Here is a 14197-nt window from a genome sequence, read left to right on the forward strand (position 1 = left end):
CCAGTCTAACCACCCTACCAAAACCGCAGTTTAAAAAAGCACACTACTTTAGCCATTTCCAGAAGCTGCTCTTCTTTTTTTAAAACTTGTACTGCCTTTTGTTAGAATTTTCAGGGCTTCTTGCTCCCAGGATAACAAGCATTTTCTTGCGCTCTAACACAAGAGATGGCAAATTTCTCCGTAAAGGACTAGGCAGGAAGTATTTTAAGCTTTGTAGGCCATGTATAGTTTCTATTAAATTTCCTTCTTCCATTTTTTTTTTTTTTAAAAACAACACTTTCAAGTGTAAAAAAACTTTTTTAGCTCAAAAATATAAAAAATAGGCTACCGGTAGGACTCTTTCCTTTGCATTTCGACATAGACTTCAGTAATTTAGTATCAAATGTTAACTAGGTGTTACCATAAAAACTATCGAAAATCAAATACGGGCTTCACTGTCACTCTATTCTAGAATGTATCAAAAAGTAATGAATAAAATTTTCTGCACACTGCTCTTCCATGGGGTCAAACACATGTAGAGTTGTTACAGACACCTCTGTGAATAGTGACATGGCAATGTCGAAGTGAGATTACTTGTAGCATTATTTGGGGATAACTTTTATTAAGCAAAACCTACATAAAATAAGCAAACCATAAAGGTTAACAGCTTGGTGAATTTTCAGAGTGATGACCCAAGTAACCAGCACCCAGGGCATCACCACGGCTCTTCTGCGACCCCCCTCCCACCACTACCTCCCCTCCTCCCAAGCCACCACCTACACAGAACTAGTCACTACGACTTAATACCATGGATTAGTTTGATCTGTTTTTACACACTTTACAAATGAAATCTTTCATGTCTGTCTTGTTTCACTCAACATTATGTTTGTGAGATTCATCCACGTTGTACATAGTTGCATCTGCTACTATTTTTGAACTTTTTAATTTTTATTTGAAAAATAAAGCTTAAACAGCCAGCTAGTTCTACAACTCCTGTCAATGAAAACAGCCATTTGCTATCCTGTCCTCAAATTTCATTTTTACTTAGCAGCAATCATTTAGAATTTTCAGCTGATGTTCAGTATTTGCCTAGAAGACTCCAAATAACATTCCCACATTGCTTCTTCTTGGATTTAAAGTTTTAGACATTATCCATCAACTTCCCATCATAGGAGATGCAGCTTTCACTTCCACACACACACCTCTTCCCTTCATCTCCTATCCTACATCATCTCCTACCCCACACACTTCCCACCTCTCCCATGCTTCAAAGAGCTGCATTTTTTTTTATTAGACAGAAATTCAGCATTTTATTTATGACTACATAAAATACTTACAGCAGAAGAGAACTGTGTACTATGATTACTTTTGCTTCCCTGCATATTTGCTCTGCTACAGTTAATAACTGATCTTTTTCTTCACTGGGTGTTCTATACATTTATCATTAATTCAACACTAAACTTTGCTCTAAAGGCACTCAGATGTATTGTATCAAGCTATCAATTTTATTATTTTCACATCACTCCCAGAGTTTTTGGACTTACTCCCATCCAGGTTTGGCATCCATGGATCCTCCTAGAGATGGCTTTCTCTCCCGCCTGACCCTCTGAGCTTCCTGTATCTCACACTGACTTCTTTTTTTGATTTATAACCTTTTCATAGTGGGAGCACATTTTCTAGTACTTTACGAAAAAGGGAGGCGGACTTGCAAAGCTGAACATGTCTGATTCTGTCATCCAGTTTGCGTTCACTGAGAACCTTGTCTTGTCTTCTGTTTTCCAGGTTGCTAGGTGAGAAATGCATCACCATCACGGTTCCGGACTCTGTATGAAGCCCTTCCCCTGTACCTCTACCTGAGCTCTTTGGAAGCCTGTAAACCATCTCTTTGTTTTAAAATTTCATGACAATGTACCAAGGCCCAGATTATTTTTATATACTATGCTGGGTACTTGGTAAGTCCTATCAGTCAAGGAAACTCATTACTTTTGATTCTGAGATAATTTTCTGATTCATTTTTGATGATTTCCTTCCCTCCAATTTCTTTCTGGGATCTAACATTTGGATGTTAGACCTCTTAGGATGAATCCCAACATTTAAATTTCCTAGAGTTCTTTTATACATTGTCTAATTTTTGTTTCAAAGATCTAATACATTATATCCCTGAGGGTAATAATGACAGATTTCTGTTCTACTTTTAAAGTGTTTATTGCCCTTGCATAGCCTGCTTCAGCATGCTTCTTTTTCAGGTTTGATTTCATCTCTGTAATCCGTATCAGAGGTTTTCCTTGAATATCTGGTGATCCTAGGCTCTCTCCTCATGTGGAAAGTGCTGCCCCAGAGCCTCCGTGCACAGGGCAGGGCTGTTGACTGCGCGCTGCGCTTTGAACAACTGGGTAAACACCATTTCTAGAGGTCAGCTTTCCCAAACAGGGCTTTTCCCACCTCTTGCCTAGAGGGTACAAGTGCAGCTGCCAGGGAATCCAGTAAGAGAAAGGCGGCTGGAGGTGTCAAAATGCAAATATGCTGTTCTTCACTTAATTCCGCCCCCTGCCCCCTGCACGCACACACGCACATGCACACACACGCGCGCGCGCACACACACACACACACACACACACCGAGCCCTATTTCACTCTTGCCAATCTCCCACTACAATGCAGGAGAGACTGAACAGAGTCAGGAAGGACATGATGTGTTCCACGTGCTTCTTAAACAGACTTAAGCCACTCTCCTGTTAGCCCCACCTCCACACCCACTTTCAGTCATGTCTCTACTCTGTGAGCTTTTCAGGGGTTCCACATTATAAACCAAGCTGCTTCTCCGCTTTCCTAGTTGACAGCTTAGAATTTTCACTCCTGACTGCTAGCCACTCAACTTTATAAATTACCAAACTGAGTTACCATCCTCTCTGCTATTCACTGGTCCTTGTGGGTTTATAACCTTTTCTTTTTAACCCATTTAATTTCAGTGAAATTTTCAAAGGAAACAAAAGTAAATACATGCGTTCAATCCATCAACGTTAATCCTGTCACTGATCATTTATAAGATTTGTGTACAGTTAAGTGTTCTAAAAATGTTAAAACAGATACGTAGTGTGTGATCTTTTGACATAACTCTCTCTTCTCTCTGCTACAGCTTAAAAAAATAGAATAAAGAGAACTCAATAAAGCCCAAGATATGAGCCTGATAAATGTTCCCAAAACTTGGCTTAATATACAAACATTTTCATTCATTCTTGAACTATGCCCTCCAAAAATACAAGTAAGGGCAATTTATCACAAAGGCTGAAAAATAAACTCAAAGCTTAGCTTACACCTTCAGCATACAGAGCATAATTTCTATACCTAGGGGATGTATTTCCTTCCACTAGTGAAGTGATTTACATGTAATTTTAAGTTACAGTTTATATTTACTAAATGCAAACAGTCTTCACTCATACACATCCCTTCATGTCACTCCAGCCAAGTTCCTCGTTTTTGTTTTGTTCCCTCAAGTCTTGGAATTTTTTTCTTTTTTTCCTACTTTTGAAAACTGGCTGCTATCTATGATGCCATTACCAGGCTAGTCTCATGTCACGCACACGCCGATGCCTGCCCACGGGAGTCGTCTGGCAACAGTGGAGGAGGCGTGGCGGAGGGAGAGGACGCACCTGCAGCAGCACCCCCGGCACTGGTTCCCTTCCCAGGAGTTCAGCCTCTCTAACTCTCTTCCAAGGAGAACTAGCCTGTTCTTTAACTAGAGCACCACCCTACTTTTTTGAAACAAAATGCAAAGATCTCATTCCCTTGAGATGAAAAAAGATCCTTGAAATATAATGTGAACTTCTACTTAAAAGCCCAAGTAGCTACTTAAGTCCTTATGTAACACATGACAAGCTAATCTGTTTTCGCTGGTGTCCTCTAAGTAAAAAATGAAGAGGAAGAAAACCTTCTATAGAAGCATCCAGTGATGACTGAAAATTTTCACAACGTTTTATTTTCTTTGCATTTCGTTTGGATTGTCCAGCATCTTCAATTTACCATTAAAACTGCTTATGACACATCAGAAAGTTACTATCTCTGTTTTAGGGGCAGCAGCCACAGCAGAGAAGCAATAAACAGGAAGCTGAGCCAGTGCCCCAGTTCCCACCAAGAGCAAGTCCTCCAGGACTTCTCACAACTGCAGGCTATGCCTCTGTGGAGCCCTTGCCCCAGATCACAAAAGCTACCCATAGTAGCTTAGAAAAACAGGAGAGGGGAAAACAAATCCCCTCTTTACACTGCCTCGCTGTTGAGTTTGACAGATGGGGACTCCATTTCTATCATACTTGTGACCAAGCCTCTGAATTCCTAGCTGAAATTCATGAACTCTTATTTCCTACAGAAGTATTTTCAAATAACCTAGCTGTTCACTTGGGAGGCTACCAATAGTAAGTAAAAGTGACTAATACCATTGTTGTGGCATTTTATCAGACAATCACTGAGAGTATTAGTTCTTGAGAATAATTAGTAATTAGTAACAGTTACAACAAAGAACACTTCAAAACTTTGAACCTGGGGCTATTGGGCAAAATCAAACAAATTTCTAGGGCAAAATATAACTATAAGGAATTCTCTACTAAGTGATATTAAAAATGTTTTTATGAAACGTAACTAATGAAGAACTAGCTTTTTTGTACTTACAGCACAGAATTCTTCAAAGGATATTCTTCCATCCCCATCCTTATCTGCATTTATTATGGTTTTGTCTACAATTTGCTGTAACTGTGTATCTTTCAGATTGTTCCCCACCATCATCTTTAGCACCTGGAAGAGTTCCCCATTGGAAATATAGCCGTCTTTATCCATGTCATAGATACGGAAAGCAACTAAAAAAGAGTAAGGAAAAATCAATGGCAATTGCATGGTAATCACGAACATTGTCAAAGAAAGAGAAGATAGTAAGTTGCCCAGCATTTAGAATTCTACTATGAGGACAGCTCCTTCCTACATAGAGATGTTGTTTTTAGGTGAAACTGGGAGAAGGCAATGGCACCCCACTCCAGTACTCTTGCCTGGAAAATCCCATGGACAGAGGAGCCTGGTAGGCTGCACTCCATGGGGTCACTAAGAGTCAGACACGACTGAGCGACTTCACTTTCACTTTCATGCATTGGACAAGGAAATGGCAACCCACTCCAGTGTTCTTGCCTGGAGAATCCCAGGGACAGGGGAGCCTGGTGGGCTGCCGTCTATGGGGTCACACAGAGTCGGACACAACTGAAGTGACTAAGCAGCAGCAGCAGGTGGTTACAAGTATATGGGCTATGGAGTTAAGACTGCCTGGGACAATTAATATAGCCTAGACTTTAAGTCATTTACTCTTTCCTAAGCTTCAGTTTCTGCACATATAAAACTGGGGCTAATAACAGTTCTAACCTCCCAGGTTCTTTACAGCAGGGGTCCCCAACCTCCAGGATCTAATGCCTGATGATCTGAGGTAGAGCTGATGTAATAATAATAAAGTGCCCAATAAATGTAATGCAACTGAATCATCCCAGAACCACTCCCTACCCCCAGTCCATGGAAGAACTGTCTTGGACAAAACCGGTTCCCGGTGCTGAAAAGGTTGGGGACTGCTGCTTTACAGTACTGAGTGAGATAATACACAGTCAAAGACAGCAACTGTTACTACTATTAATACTATTCTCATTTATATCAAGAATTCATTTGCAAAGGAAGTTAGCATATAGCCTGTGCCTCAGAGAACTGTTATTGAACATAATGTCTCTCCAGTTAAGAGCCGAATATTTTAAAAAGATAGCAGATTTTCCCTGAAAGAGAGGCAAGCCTACATAAACCAAAATAGTAAACTTCTGGCTAAATAATTCTGAATACAAGTGTAAACAAAGTTAGGCTAATCATATTAAAGCATTTCTTCCCACTTTCATGCCAATATTGTCTATTACTTAACCACAAATGGAATATAATCCTTAAAAACTGTGAATCAATTTTGTGTATTGTACACCTAACTTATAAGCAACAATGACACATCATTAAAAAATACAAATTGCAAATGTCCAAAAAGGATTTTCTCCAGAATGTAAAATTTCTGTTATGTCTACTAAGGATCTAGAATAAAAGATACCTTTTTAGAATATTTTAAAAGGAGGTTATAATGTAGTATGGGGTAATGGTCTAAGAGGAAGAATGAACTCAGTGAAGAAAAATACTTACACCTCAACTTCTGTTCCTTATCTCCTTTGACACTGAACTGAGAGACTCCCTCAATGAACTCTGAATAAGAATAAAAAACATTTACAAATCAGAAGTTTCCATTTTTTACAAAGAAGAACAATATACACACGCTCATGGACACAAACCCTACATGCTCATAATAGAATATTTTCCTGTTCCAAAAGAAAATATTACTAGTGGCATTTACAACTGAAAGAGACAAATTTGAAACTTCAACAAACAAGTTTCTACATATAATTTGAACCTGGAACTCTCTAAAATCAAATCAACTTCAACAAGTTGATTTATTTATTATTATTATTAATTAGTTGCTACACAGCGTAACACTCAAAAAACATATTTCTTTAAGCTATTTAACTCTATATTCTTAGAATATGACTATACAAGAGGGCTTAAAAAATATTTAAATCGTTTGGCAGAAAAAATTGGGAGGTTTCTCATTCCAAAATTCATAATCATTTACATAAACTGTTTGAAGTTTCATAACAAATGGTCATTTTTCTTCACTGCTACTGAACACTAAATCACAACCAGTTAAGAGCCCTTCACTTGGACAATTCAATTCTTCAAATGAAAATAACAAAAACTGTTGACTTCCTGATGAAATGAAAGGTTTATTTAAAGTGCAGAATCAAATGGCTGACATTAGCAAAAGCACTACTGTCTTTGTAAAATCTAGATTAACTAAATTAATCCCTTCTATGATAATACTCCTATCCTTCTGACTTCAGCTTTTTTTTTTATTGCTGACTTATTGTTAAAGTCTCATTCTTTTAAAAAACAGTTTTTAAAAAATGGGGCTTCTAATATTTTAAGTTTCTCTAAAATTTTCTAACAACAAAAGAAATACTAAATCCCATTTTTTAGATTACCTAAAAGGACACTTCGATCATTTATGTCCCAAAAAGTACAAGGTCTTATTAGTTTATTAAAGTTCATATATCACAGACTTTTAAGTTTTAACAATCTATTATTATAAGAAAACCAGTACTCAAGGACATTCAAGAAAAAATCAACTTTTCAGACATTTTTGTACATAGAAATGTAAGACTATTCATAGATTATCTAACTTGCAGTTTAACTAAAAGTACTTTCTTACCTTTAAAGTCTACTTCTCCATTCCCATCTGTGTCGAATATATCTATTACTCGCTGTACTAAGGGATTCTGTTGTAACTCAGGTAGAGACATGAACTCTTCCACACTCAAAGAACCAGAATTGTCCAAATCGAGCTTCTTAAATCTCTTCCCTAGCCTTTTAATTTCATCAGCATCAACTAAAAGCAAACAAAGAGAAGCAGCACGATTTACCAAATGATTGTATGATAACTACAAGAAAAAATTCAGCAGTTATCCAATAGTTTTTCAATTTAATTTAGAGTTGAACACACTATGGACTTCTTATAACAAAGAAAATATATCATGAAATTTTTTTCGTTACCTCTTTGCTTGTCTGCACCCGCCATAACATACAACCAACTGTATGCTGAGTACCAAGATATTACAGGATTGACAATGCTAAGCTGATCATGAAAGTCAGGTGGTTCATATCAGGCGGACTAAATCAATCTCTGCTATGTACATCAGGCACTCTGATTTTCATTTCTCTTTTAAAATTTTAATTTAGTTTATTTCTAACAGTTCATGGTTCAAAATCTGAACAAGGTTTGAATACAGTTCAATATTCAAAGTCTCCCTCCAATGCTGCCAGCTTCTTGAATATTTGTCTAAAGATCATTCTTTGCAAATACGAACAAATAAAACCCAGCACTTTTAAATTTTTAATTAGATTTTAAGAAAAAATTTAATAAAAGTTAAATATTTTTAAAGGTTTTCATTTACAGTTATTCCCAATCTCCTAACAGTTAGGCACAGATCAAATCCATCCTGGCAACACCACTGAATGTTTCAGATATGTACTTCTAAATATAAAGAATTCCAACTTTTGGCACCATCTTTCATCGAAGATTTTTTTCAGCTACTTGGAATCACACTCCCTTTAAAACAGATGAACAAGGAAAAACAAACAAACCTCACCCTTTTGACTCATCTTGTGACTCAGAGATACTGTTTTTCATGTTTTGCCAAGTTGAGACTCATGCTATTTTTCCACTTTTTGTAAGGATACCTCTGGGAGGAACTATCTTTTCTAGTAGTTCAAAGTTCCTACATATTCAATTTAAACTATACTATACAAAGTATTATAACAGATAATCTTATAATCATACATGTATGTATGCCTCTAAAAATTAAGATATTAAAAAAAGATCTTTGAGTTTCTAAAATACAGCTACTACTATGGAATGTTAACACAGAAAACAACCAAATTAAATTATTGAGACCTTACCCAGATCAATGCACCCTTGAATATACTCAGGAATAAATGTGAAAACTAGATGGTTACTTATTTAAAGAAGTTATTTCAAGAATCTTATTAGTATTAACACATAAAATAATTAAGAAGTTGCTTTAAGAGATCTCATGATGCTACTCTAAGTTTAAGTATTTCTAATTGGACATAATAACACTAAAGAATATATAATATTAATACATAGAAGGTTGCTTATCTATTCATCATCGTCTCAGATAAATACCAACAATTTATTATATATATATATATTTTTTCTCATTTAGAAAGAAGAATATAAGAGATTCCCAACAGTAGCAAAGAGATGTAGGCCTTCAAGCACTGTTATTACTAAACACACACACACACACACACACACACACACACTAAGCTGCTATTTCACTGTTAGGTGGTTTTGAGGTTTCTCAGAATGCAAAGGAAAAGAAATAAGCAGAATGGTAGAAAAACACACTTTCCTCAAATTTTAGCCAATTCTCAAAATTTGTTTAATAGTAATAAAGAACAAAAAACTAATCCTTCAAAAAATTGTAAGAGCCACTTTATAAATAATTTATTACCTATTGGTTTGTTAATGACTTAAAAACAAAGCAAGTCTATCAAATCCTTCGAGCAATAATAGTTATTTTCAAAGAAACAACCAAATGTGATGTGGTATCCTGAACAGAATCCTGGAAAAGAAAAAATTTTTCAAAGTCCCCTTTTTTTCCCCACTAAAATATAGAGCTTACAATGTTGTAACAATGATTAATTTCTCGATTTTGATAACAATAATTGCATTTCAAGTCTGTGAAATGTTAACATCAGAAGCAGCTGGGTGTGTGATAACTGAGACTTCTATTATTTTTGCAACTTCTTGGTAATTTTTCCTTAAGTCTCCTCCAATTTATGACAACTCAATTTTTATCTTGTCTTTCATAACTTTGAAAACTTTTGATCCAGTATTTTGTAAAATGTCCTCCAGCATGAATTGCTGGGTTTTTTTTCATGATTAGAATGCATTTGGGGCAAGAATACAGTAGAAATAATGTGCCCTTCTGACTTCATCATTGTCAAGGGTGGCCAGAGGGGTTTCTGTCAGATTTCTCCACTATAAATCTACTATTTTTCCCTTTGCATCGAAAAATAGTGGGAGGAGTACTCTGAGACTATTCAAATATCCTATTTTCTCCTCAAACTCTGATCTAAATTTAGCACCATCTTAGGTAGGTCTTGTTTGTAAAATTTTATTTCTGTGGTATTGCTTAATAATTTGTTCCTCGTTATTAACTAGGTTGCTAACTGTCAAAAAAAAAAAAACTTTTTTTTTTTAAGTAATTATTGTGAAGACTACCATATGATTAAAGCCTTTCAGTATTGTCAATAGAAGCTATTGGATAGGTTTTCAACATAAAGACTAGTTTAAAAGTTTTAATGTCTTCTGTAAAATTCAGTCTACAAGAGTAATAACTGTATTTCCAATGTTATCCCAAATAAGAAATCAAAACCACCAGGGGGCGCAGAAGAGAACATTACAGATAAAAACCTTCATAAGCAGCTCCATGGACTATAAAGAAAGCTGAGCGCCGAAGAATTGATGTTTCGAACTGTTGTGTTGGAAAAGACTCTTGAAGAGTCCCTTGGACTGCAAGGAGATCCAACCAGTCCATCCTAAAGGAAATCAGTCCTGAAAATTCATTGGAAGGACTGATGATGAAGCTGCAACTCCGATATTTTGGCTACCTGATGCGAGGTACTGACTCATTTGAAAAGACCCTGATGCTGAGAAAGATTGAAGGCGGGAAGAGAAGGGGACAACAGAGGATGAGATAGTTAGATGGCATCACTGACTCAATGGACATGAGTTTGAGTAAGCTCTGGGAGTTGGTGATGGACAGGGAAGCCTGGTGTGCTGCAGTCCACCGGGTCACAAAGAGTCGGATACAACTGAACAACTGTAATGAACTGAACTGAAGCAGCTTCAAAATACACACCTAATTTTATAATGACCTTCTCTATAGACTAACAGTCTAATATTTATGTTCTGCACAGAACAGTTTGACAATGAAACAAAACAAAGAAAACTCCCTATTAATACTCAAAGAGAATCAAAAAGGTATATTATGAAATATGGACATTTGTACTGTGTCTTTTTCTTACAAGTGAAAAATTTTCAACCACTTTTAAAATATTTAGATTTTAGGGGGGTATATCACAATTTTCTAAAGCAACATGAAATATATGCTTTTGATGTTTCTAGATTAAATTATTACATACTTTCAAACCTGGGTTTCCTGCATTGCAGGCAGATTCTTTACCGACTGAGCTATGAGGGAAAGCCAACTTTAAAATATTAATTATCAAATATACAAAAACAAGACATCAGCACCAACAAAAGGATTATCAAGTTGTAAATAAAATGCTGAAAAGAAATTTTAAACCAACTCTGGGAATCACTGCAGATGGTGATTGCAACCATGAAATTAAGACACTTACTCCTTGGAAGGAAAGTTATGACCAACCTAGATAGCATATTCAAAAGCAGTGACATTACTTTGCCAACAAAGGTCCGTCTACTCAAGGCTATGGTTTTTCCAGTGGTCATGTATGGATTGTGAGAGTTGGACTGTGAAGAACGCTGAGCATTGAAGAATTGATGCTTTTGAACTGTGGTGTTGGAGAAGACTCTTGAGAGTCCCTTGGACTGCAAGGAGATCCAACCAGTCCATCCTAAAGGAGATCAGTCCTGGGTGCTCACTGGAAGGAATGATGCTGAGGCTGAAACTCCAATACTCTGGCCACCTCATGTGAAGAGTTGACTCATTGGAAAAGACCCTGATGCTGGGAGGGATTGGGGGCAGGAGGAGAAGGGGACGACAGAGGATGAGATGGCTGGATGGCATCACCGACTCGATGGACGTGAGTTTGGGTGAACTCCGGGAGTTGGTGATGGATAGGGAGGCCTGGCGTGGTGCAATTCATGGGGTCGCAAAGATTAGGACACGAATGAGCGACTGAACTGAACTGAACTGATACACCTAATGGAAGTAGCGCTGCAATCGAGACAAAAAGCACATGTCTATCATTCCAAATGTTTCCTTGGGTCCCTTTCAATCACAAACACACCCCACATAGCTCCCCACCACAACTCCAGGCAACCACTGATTTACTTTCTGTAAGTAAATTCTGTCTAGAATTTCATGTAAATGGAATCAGAAGTATGTACTCTTCTTTTTCTCATTAAGTTTTTGACGTCTTCTTTTTCTCATCAAGTTTCTGACATTAATCAGGTTGGTTCATATGTCAGTAGCTTCTTCTTTTTTACAACAGAGTAGTATATATATTCCATTGTATGAATACTTCCCAATCAGTTTAAGTGTTCATCTTTAATAGACATTCCTATTATTTCCTATCTGAAACTATTAGGAATAAAGCTTCTAAGAATATACTTAATCTTTGTGTAAACAAATGTTTTCCTGGAATTGCTGGATCATAGGGTAAGCACATGTCTGACTTTTAGAAACTGTTAAGAAGTTTTCCAAAGTGGGTGTGCCATTTGACACTCCCATCAGCACTACCTGAGAATTCCAAGGGCTCTCTCTACCTCCTTGCCAGATCATAGTATTTTGAGTCTTTTTAAGTTGAGCCATTCTGGTGGATGGCAGCAGTATGTGATTATAGTTTTAACCTGCATTTCTCTGAGGATTAATCATCTTGAGGATCTTTTTTCATGTGATTATTGACAACTCATATATCTTCATTTGTTTCGTGACTTCAAATCCTTTATCTCTTTAAATGTGAAAGGGAAAATGTTAGTTGCTCAGTCATGTCTGACTCTGCAACCCCATGAGCCTCCCAGGCCTCCACCCATGGAATTCTCCAGGCAAGAATACTGGAGTGGGTAGCCATTCCCTTTTCCAGGGGATCTTCCCAACCCAGGGACTGAACCTGGGTTTCCTGCATTGCAGGAGGATTCTTCACTGTCTGGTTGTCTTTTAAAAGTTGTGTGATTCTCTTTTTAGACTGATGGTGCAAGTCCTTTGTCAGGTAGAGGTATTTCAAGTATCTTCTTTTACTTTTTAAAAAGGCAGCTTTATATCCCGCTTATAAACTGCCTTTAAAGAGCAAAAACTTTCAATTTTGATGAGACCCATTTTGTTCTTTAATGATTCACATTTCACAGATCAACTAAAAATCTCTGCCTATAATAAGATTTTGGCTGATGTTTTCTTCTGGAAGTTCCATAGTTGTAGCTTTTATGGTTTAAATTTATGACCAAATGTTTTCTGTGTATAAGTTAAGGGTAAACTTTCATTCCAGCTATTTGTTTAAAAGGCTCCCCTTACAATGGTATCTTCAATGTTTTTGTCAAAAACCAATTAACTATACAAATCAACAAATTGTACCTTAAATTCACAAAATGTTACATGTAAAATATCCAATTAAAAAATGTTTTAAAAAATCAAGTGAATAAAAACATACAGGGGTTTATACCCTCTAGATTTGCTTATCTATCTTATGTCAACACCATAGTTTTATGTTTCATAGTAAGCCTCTAAATCAGGGGACACTGTCCTCACATTTTCTTGTCCCTTTCCAAAACTGTGCTGGCTCTTCTAAGACCTGTGATTTTTCTATATAGAATTAATAATTATATGGTAGTTTTTATTAAAACCCTGCTGAAAATTTGATTGAGATTGTCTTAACTCTATAGATCAATCAAAGTCAAACCAATACCTTGAGAGTATCAAAGTCTTCCAATCTAGGAATATGGTACCTCCTTCCATTTATTTAGGTCTTTATAAGCTTCCTCTCAGTGATGTTTCATAGTTCAATGTACAGATCTTAACATCTAGTTGATTAAATTTACACTTGAATATCCCAATGTTTTTATTCTACTATAAATAGTATTCTTATTAATTTCATTTTTTTCAATTGCTCACTGCTATTATATAGAAATTCCACTGGTTTTTGTATACTGTCCTTGTAGCCTACAATCTTGCTAAACTCACTTCTTATTTCTGGTAACAGGATTTACTACAAACACAACCATGTCATCTAAGAATAAAGACAATTTTATTCCTGCCTTTTCAATCTGAATACATTTTATTTCGGGTTTCCCTTGTGGCTCTGCTGGTAAAGAATCTGCCTGCAATGCATAAGACCGAGGCTTGATCCTTGGGTTGGGAAGATCCCCTGGAGAAAGGAAAGGCTAGCCACTACAGCATTCTGGCCTGGAGAATTCTATGCACTGTATAGCCCATAGGGTCATAAAGAGTCCAACATGACTGAGCGACTTTCACTTTCATATTTTATTTCTTCTTCTGGACTTAATGTACTGGCTAGAACTTCTAGTACAAGTTTGTCTACAATTAAGAGTGAAAAACTGCTTCCCCCCCCCCCAGTCTTACATGGAAAGCATTCAATCTTTTATCATTAAATAAGTATGACGTTAGCTGTAGGGTTTTTTTTTGTAGGTGCCCTTTATCAGGTGGAGAAAATTCCTTTCTGTTCTTAATTTACCAAAAGTATTTATCATTAATGGGTACTGAACTCTTCAAACAAATACTCGGCTACACCTACTGAGATTTTTTTCCTCTTTTATTATGTCAATATAGTGAATCATATTGATTTTCTTTTTTTAAGTTAAAATCATACTC

General features: G+C 36.5%; 1 protein-coding gene across 4 annotated transcripts in view; it reads right to left on the minus strand.

Annotated features, from left to right (window-relative positions):
- The window catches only part of PPP3R1 (protein phosphatase 3 regulatory subunit B, alpha), a 123648-nt gene that overhangs the window by 1797 nt on the left and 107654 nt on the right, over positions 1–14197 (minus strand). For all 4 annotated transcript variants that reach the window (XM_044926072.2, XM_044926071.2, XM_044926073.2 and 1 more), the window contains 3 exons: positions 7294–7470; positions 6174–6233; positions 4641–4825 (listed from right to left, as the gene is read on the minus strand). In XM_044926072.2, coding sequence (XP_044782007.1) covers positions 4641–4825; positions 6174–6233; positions 7294–7470 — 422 coding nt within the window. The remainder of the gene's footprint in view (positions 1–4640; positions 4826–6173; positions 6234–7293; positions 7471–14197) is intronic.

This window comes from Bubalus bubalis, chromosome 12, assembly GCF_019923935.1.
Source record: "Bubalus bubalis isolate 160015118507 breed Murrah chromosome 12, NDDB_SH_1, whole genome shotgun sequence".
NCBI classification, from domain to species: Eukaryota; Metazoa; Chordata; class Mammalia; order Artiodactyla; family Bovidae; genus Bubalus; species Bubalus bubalis.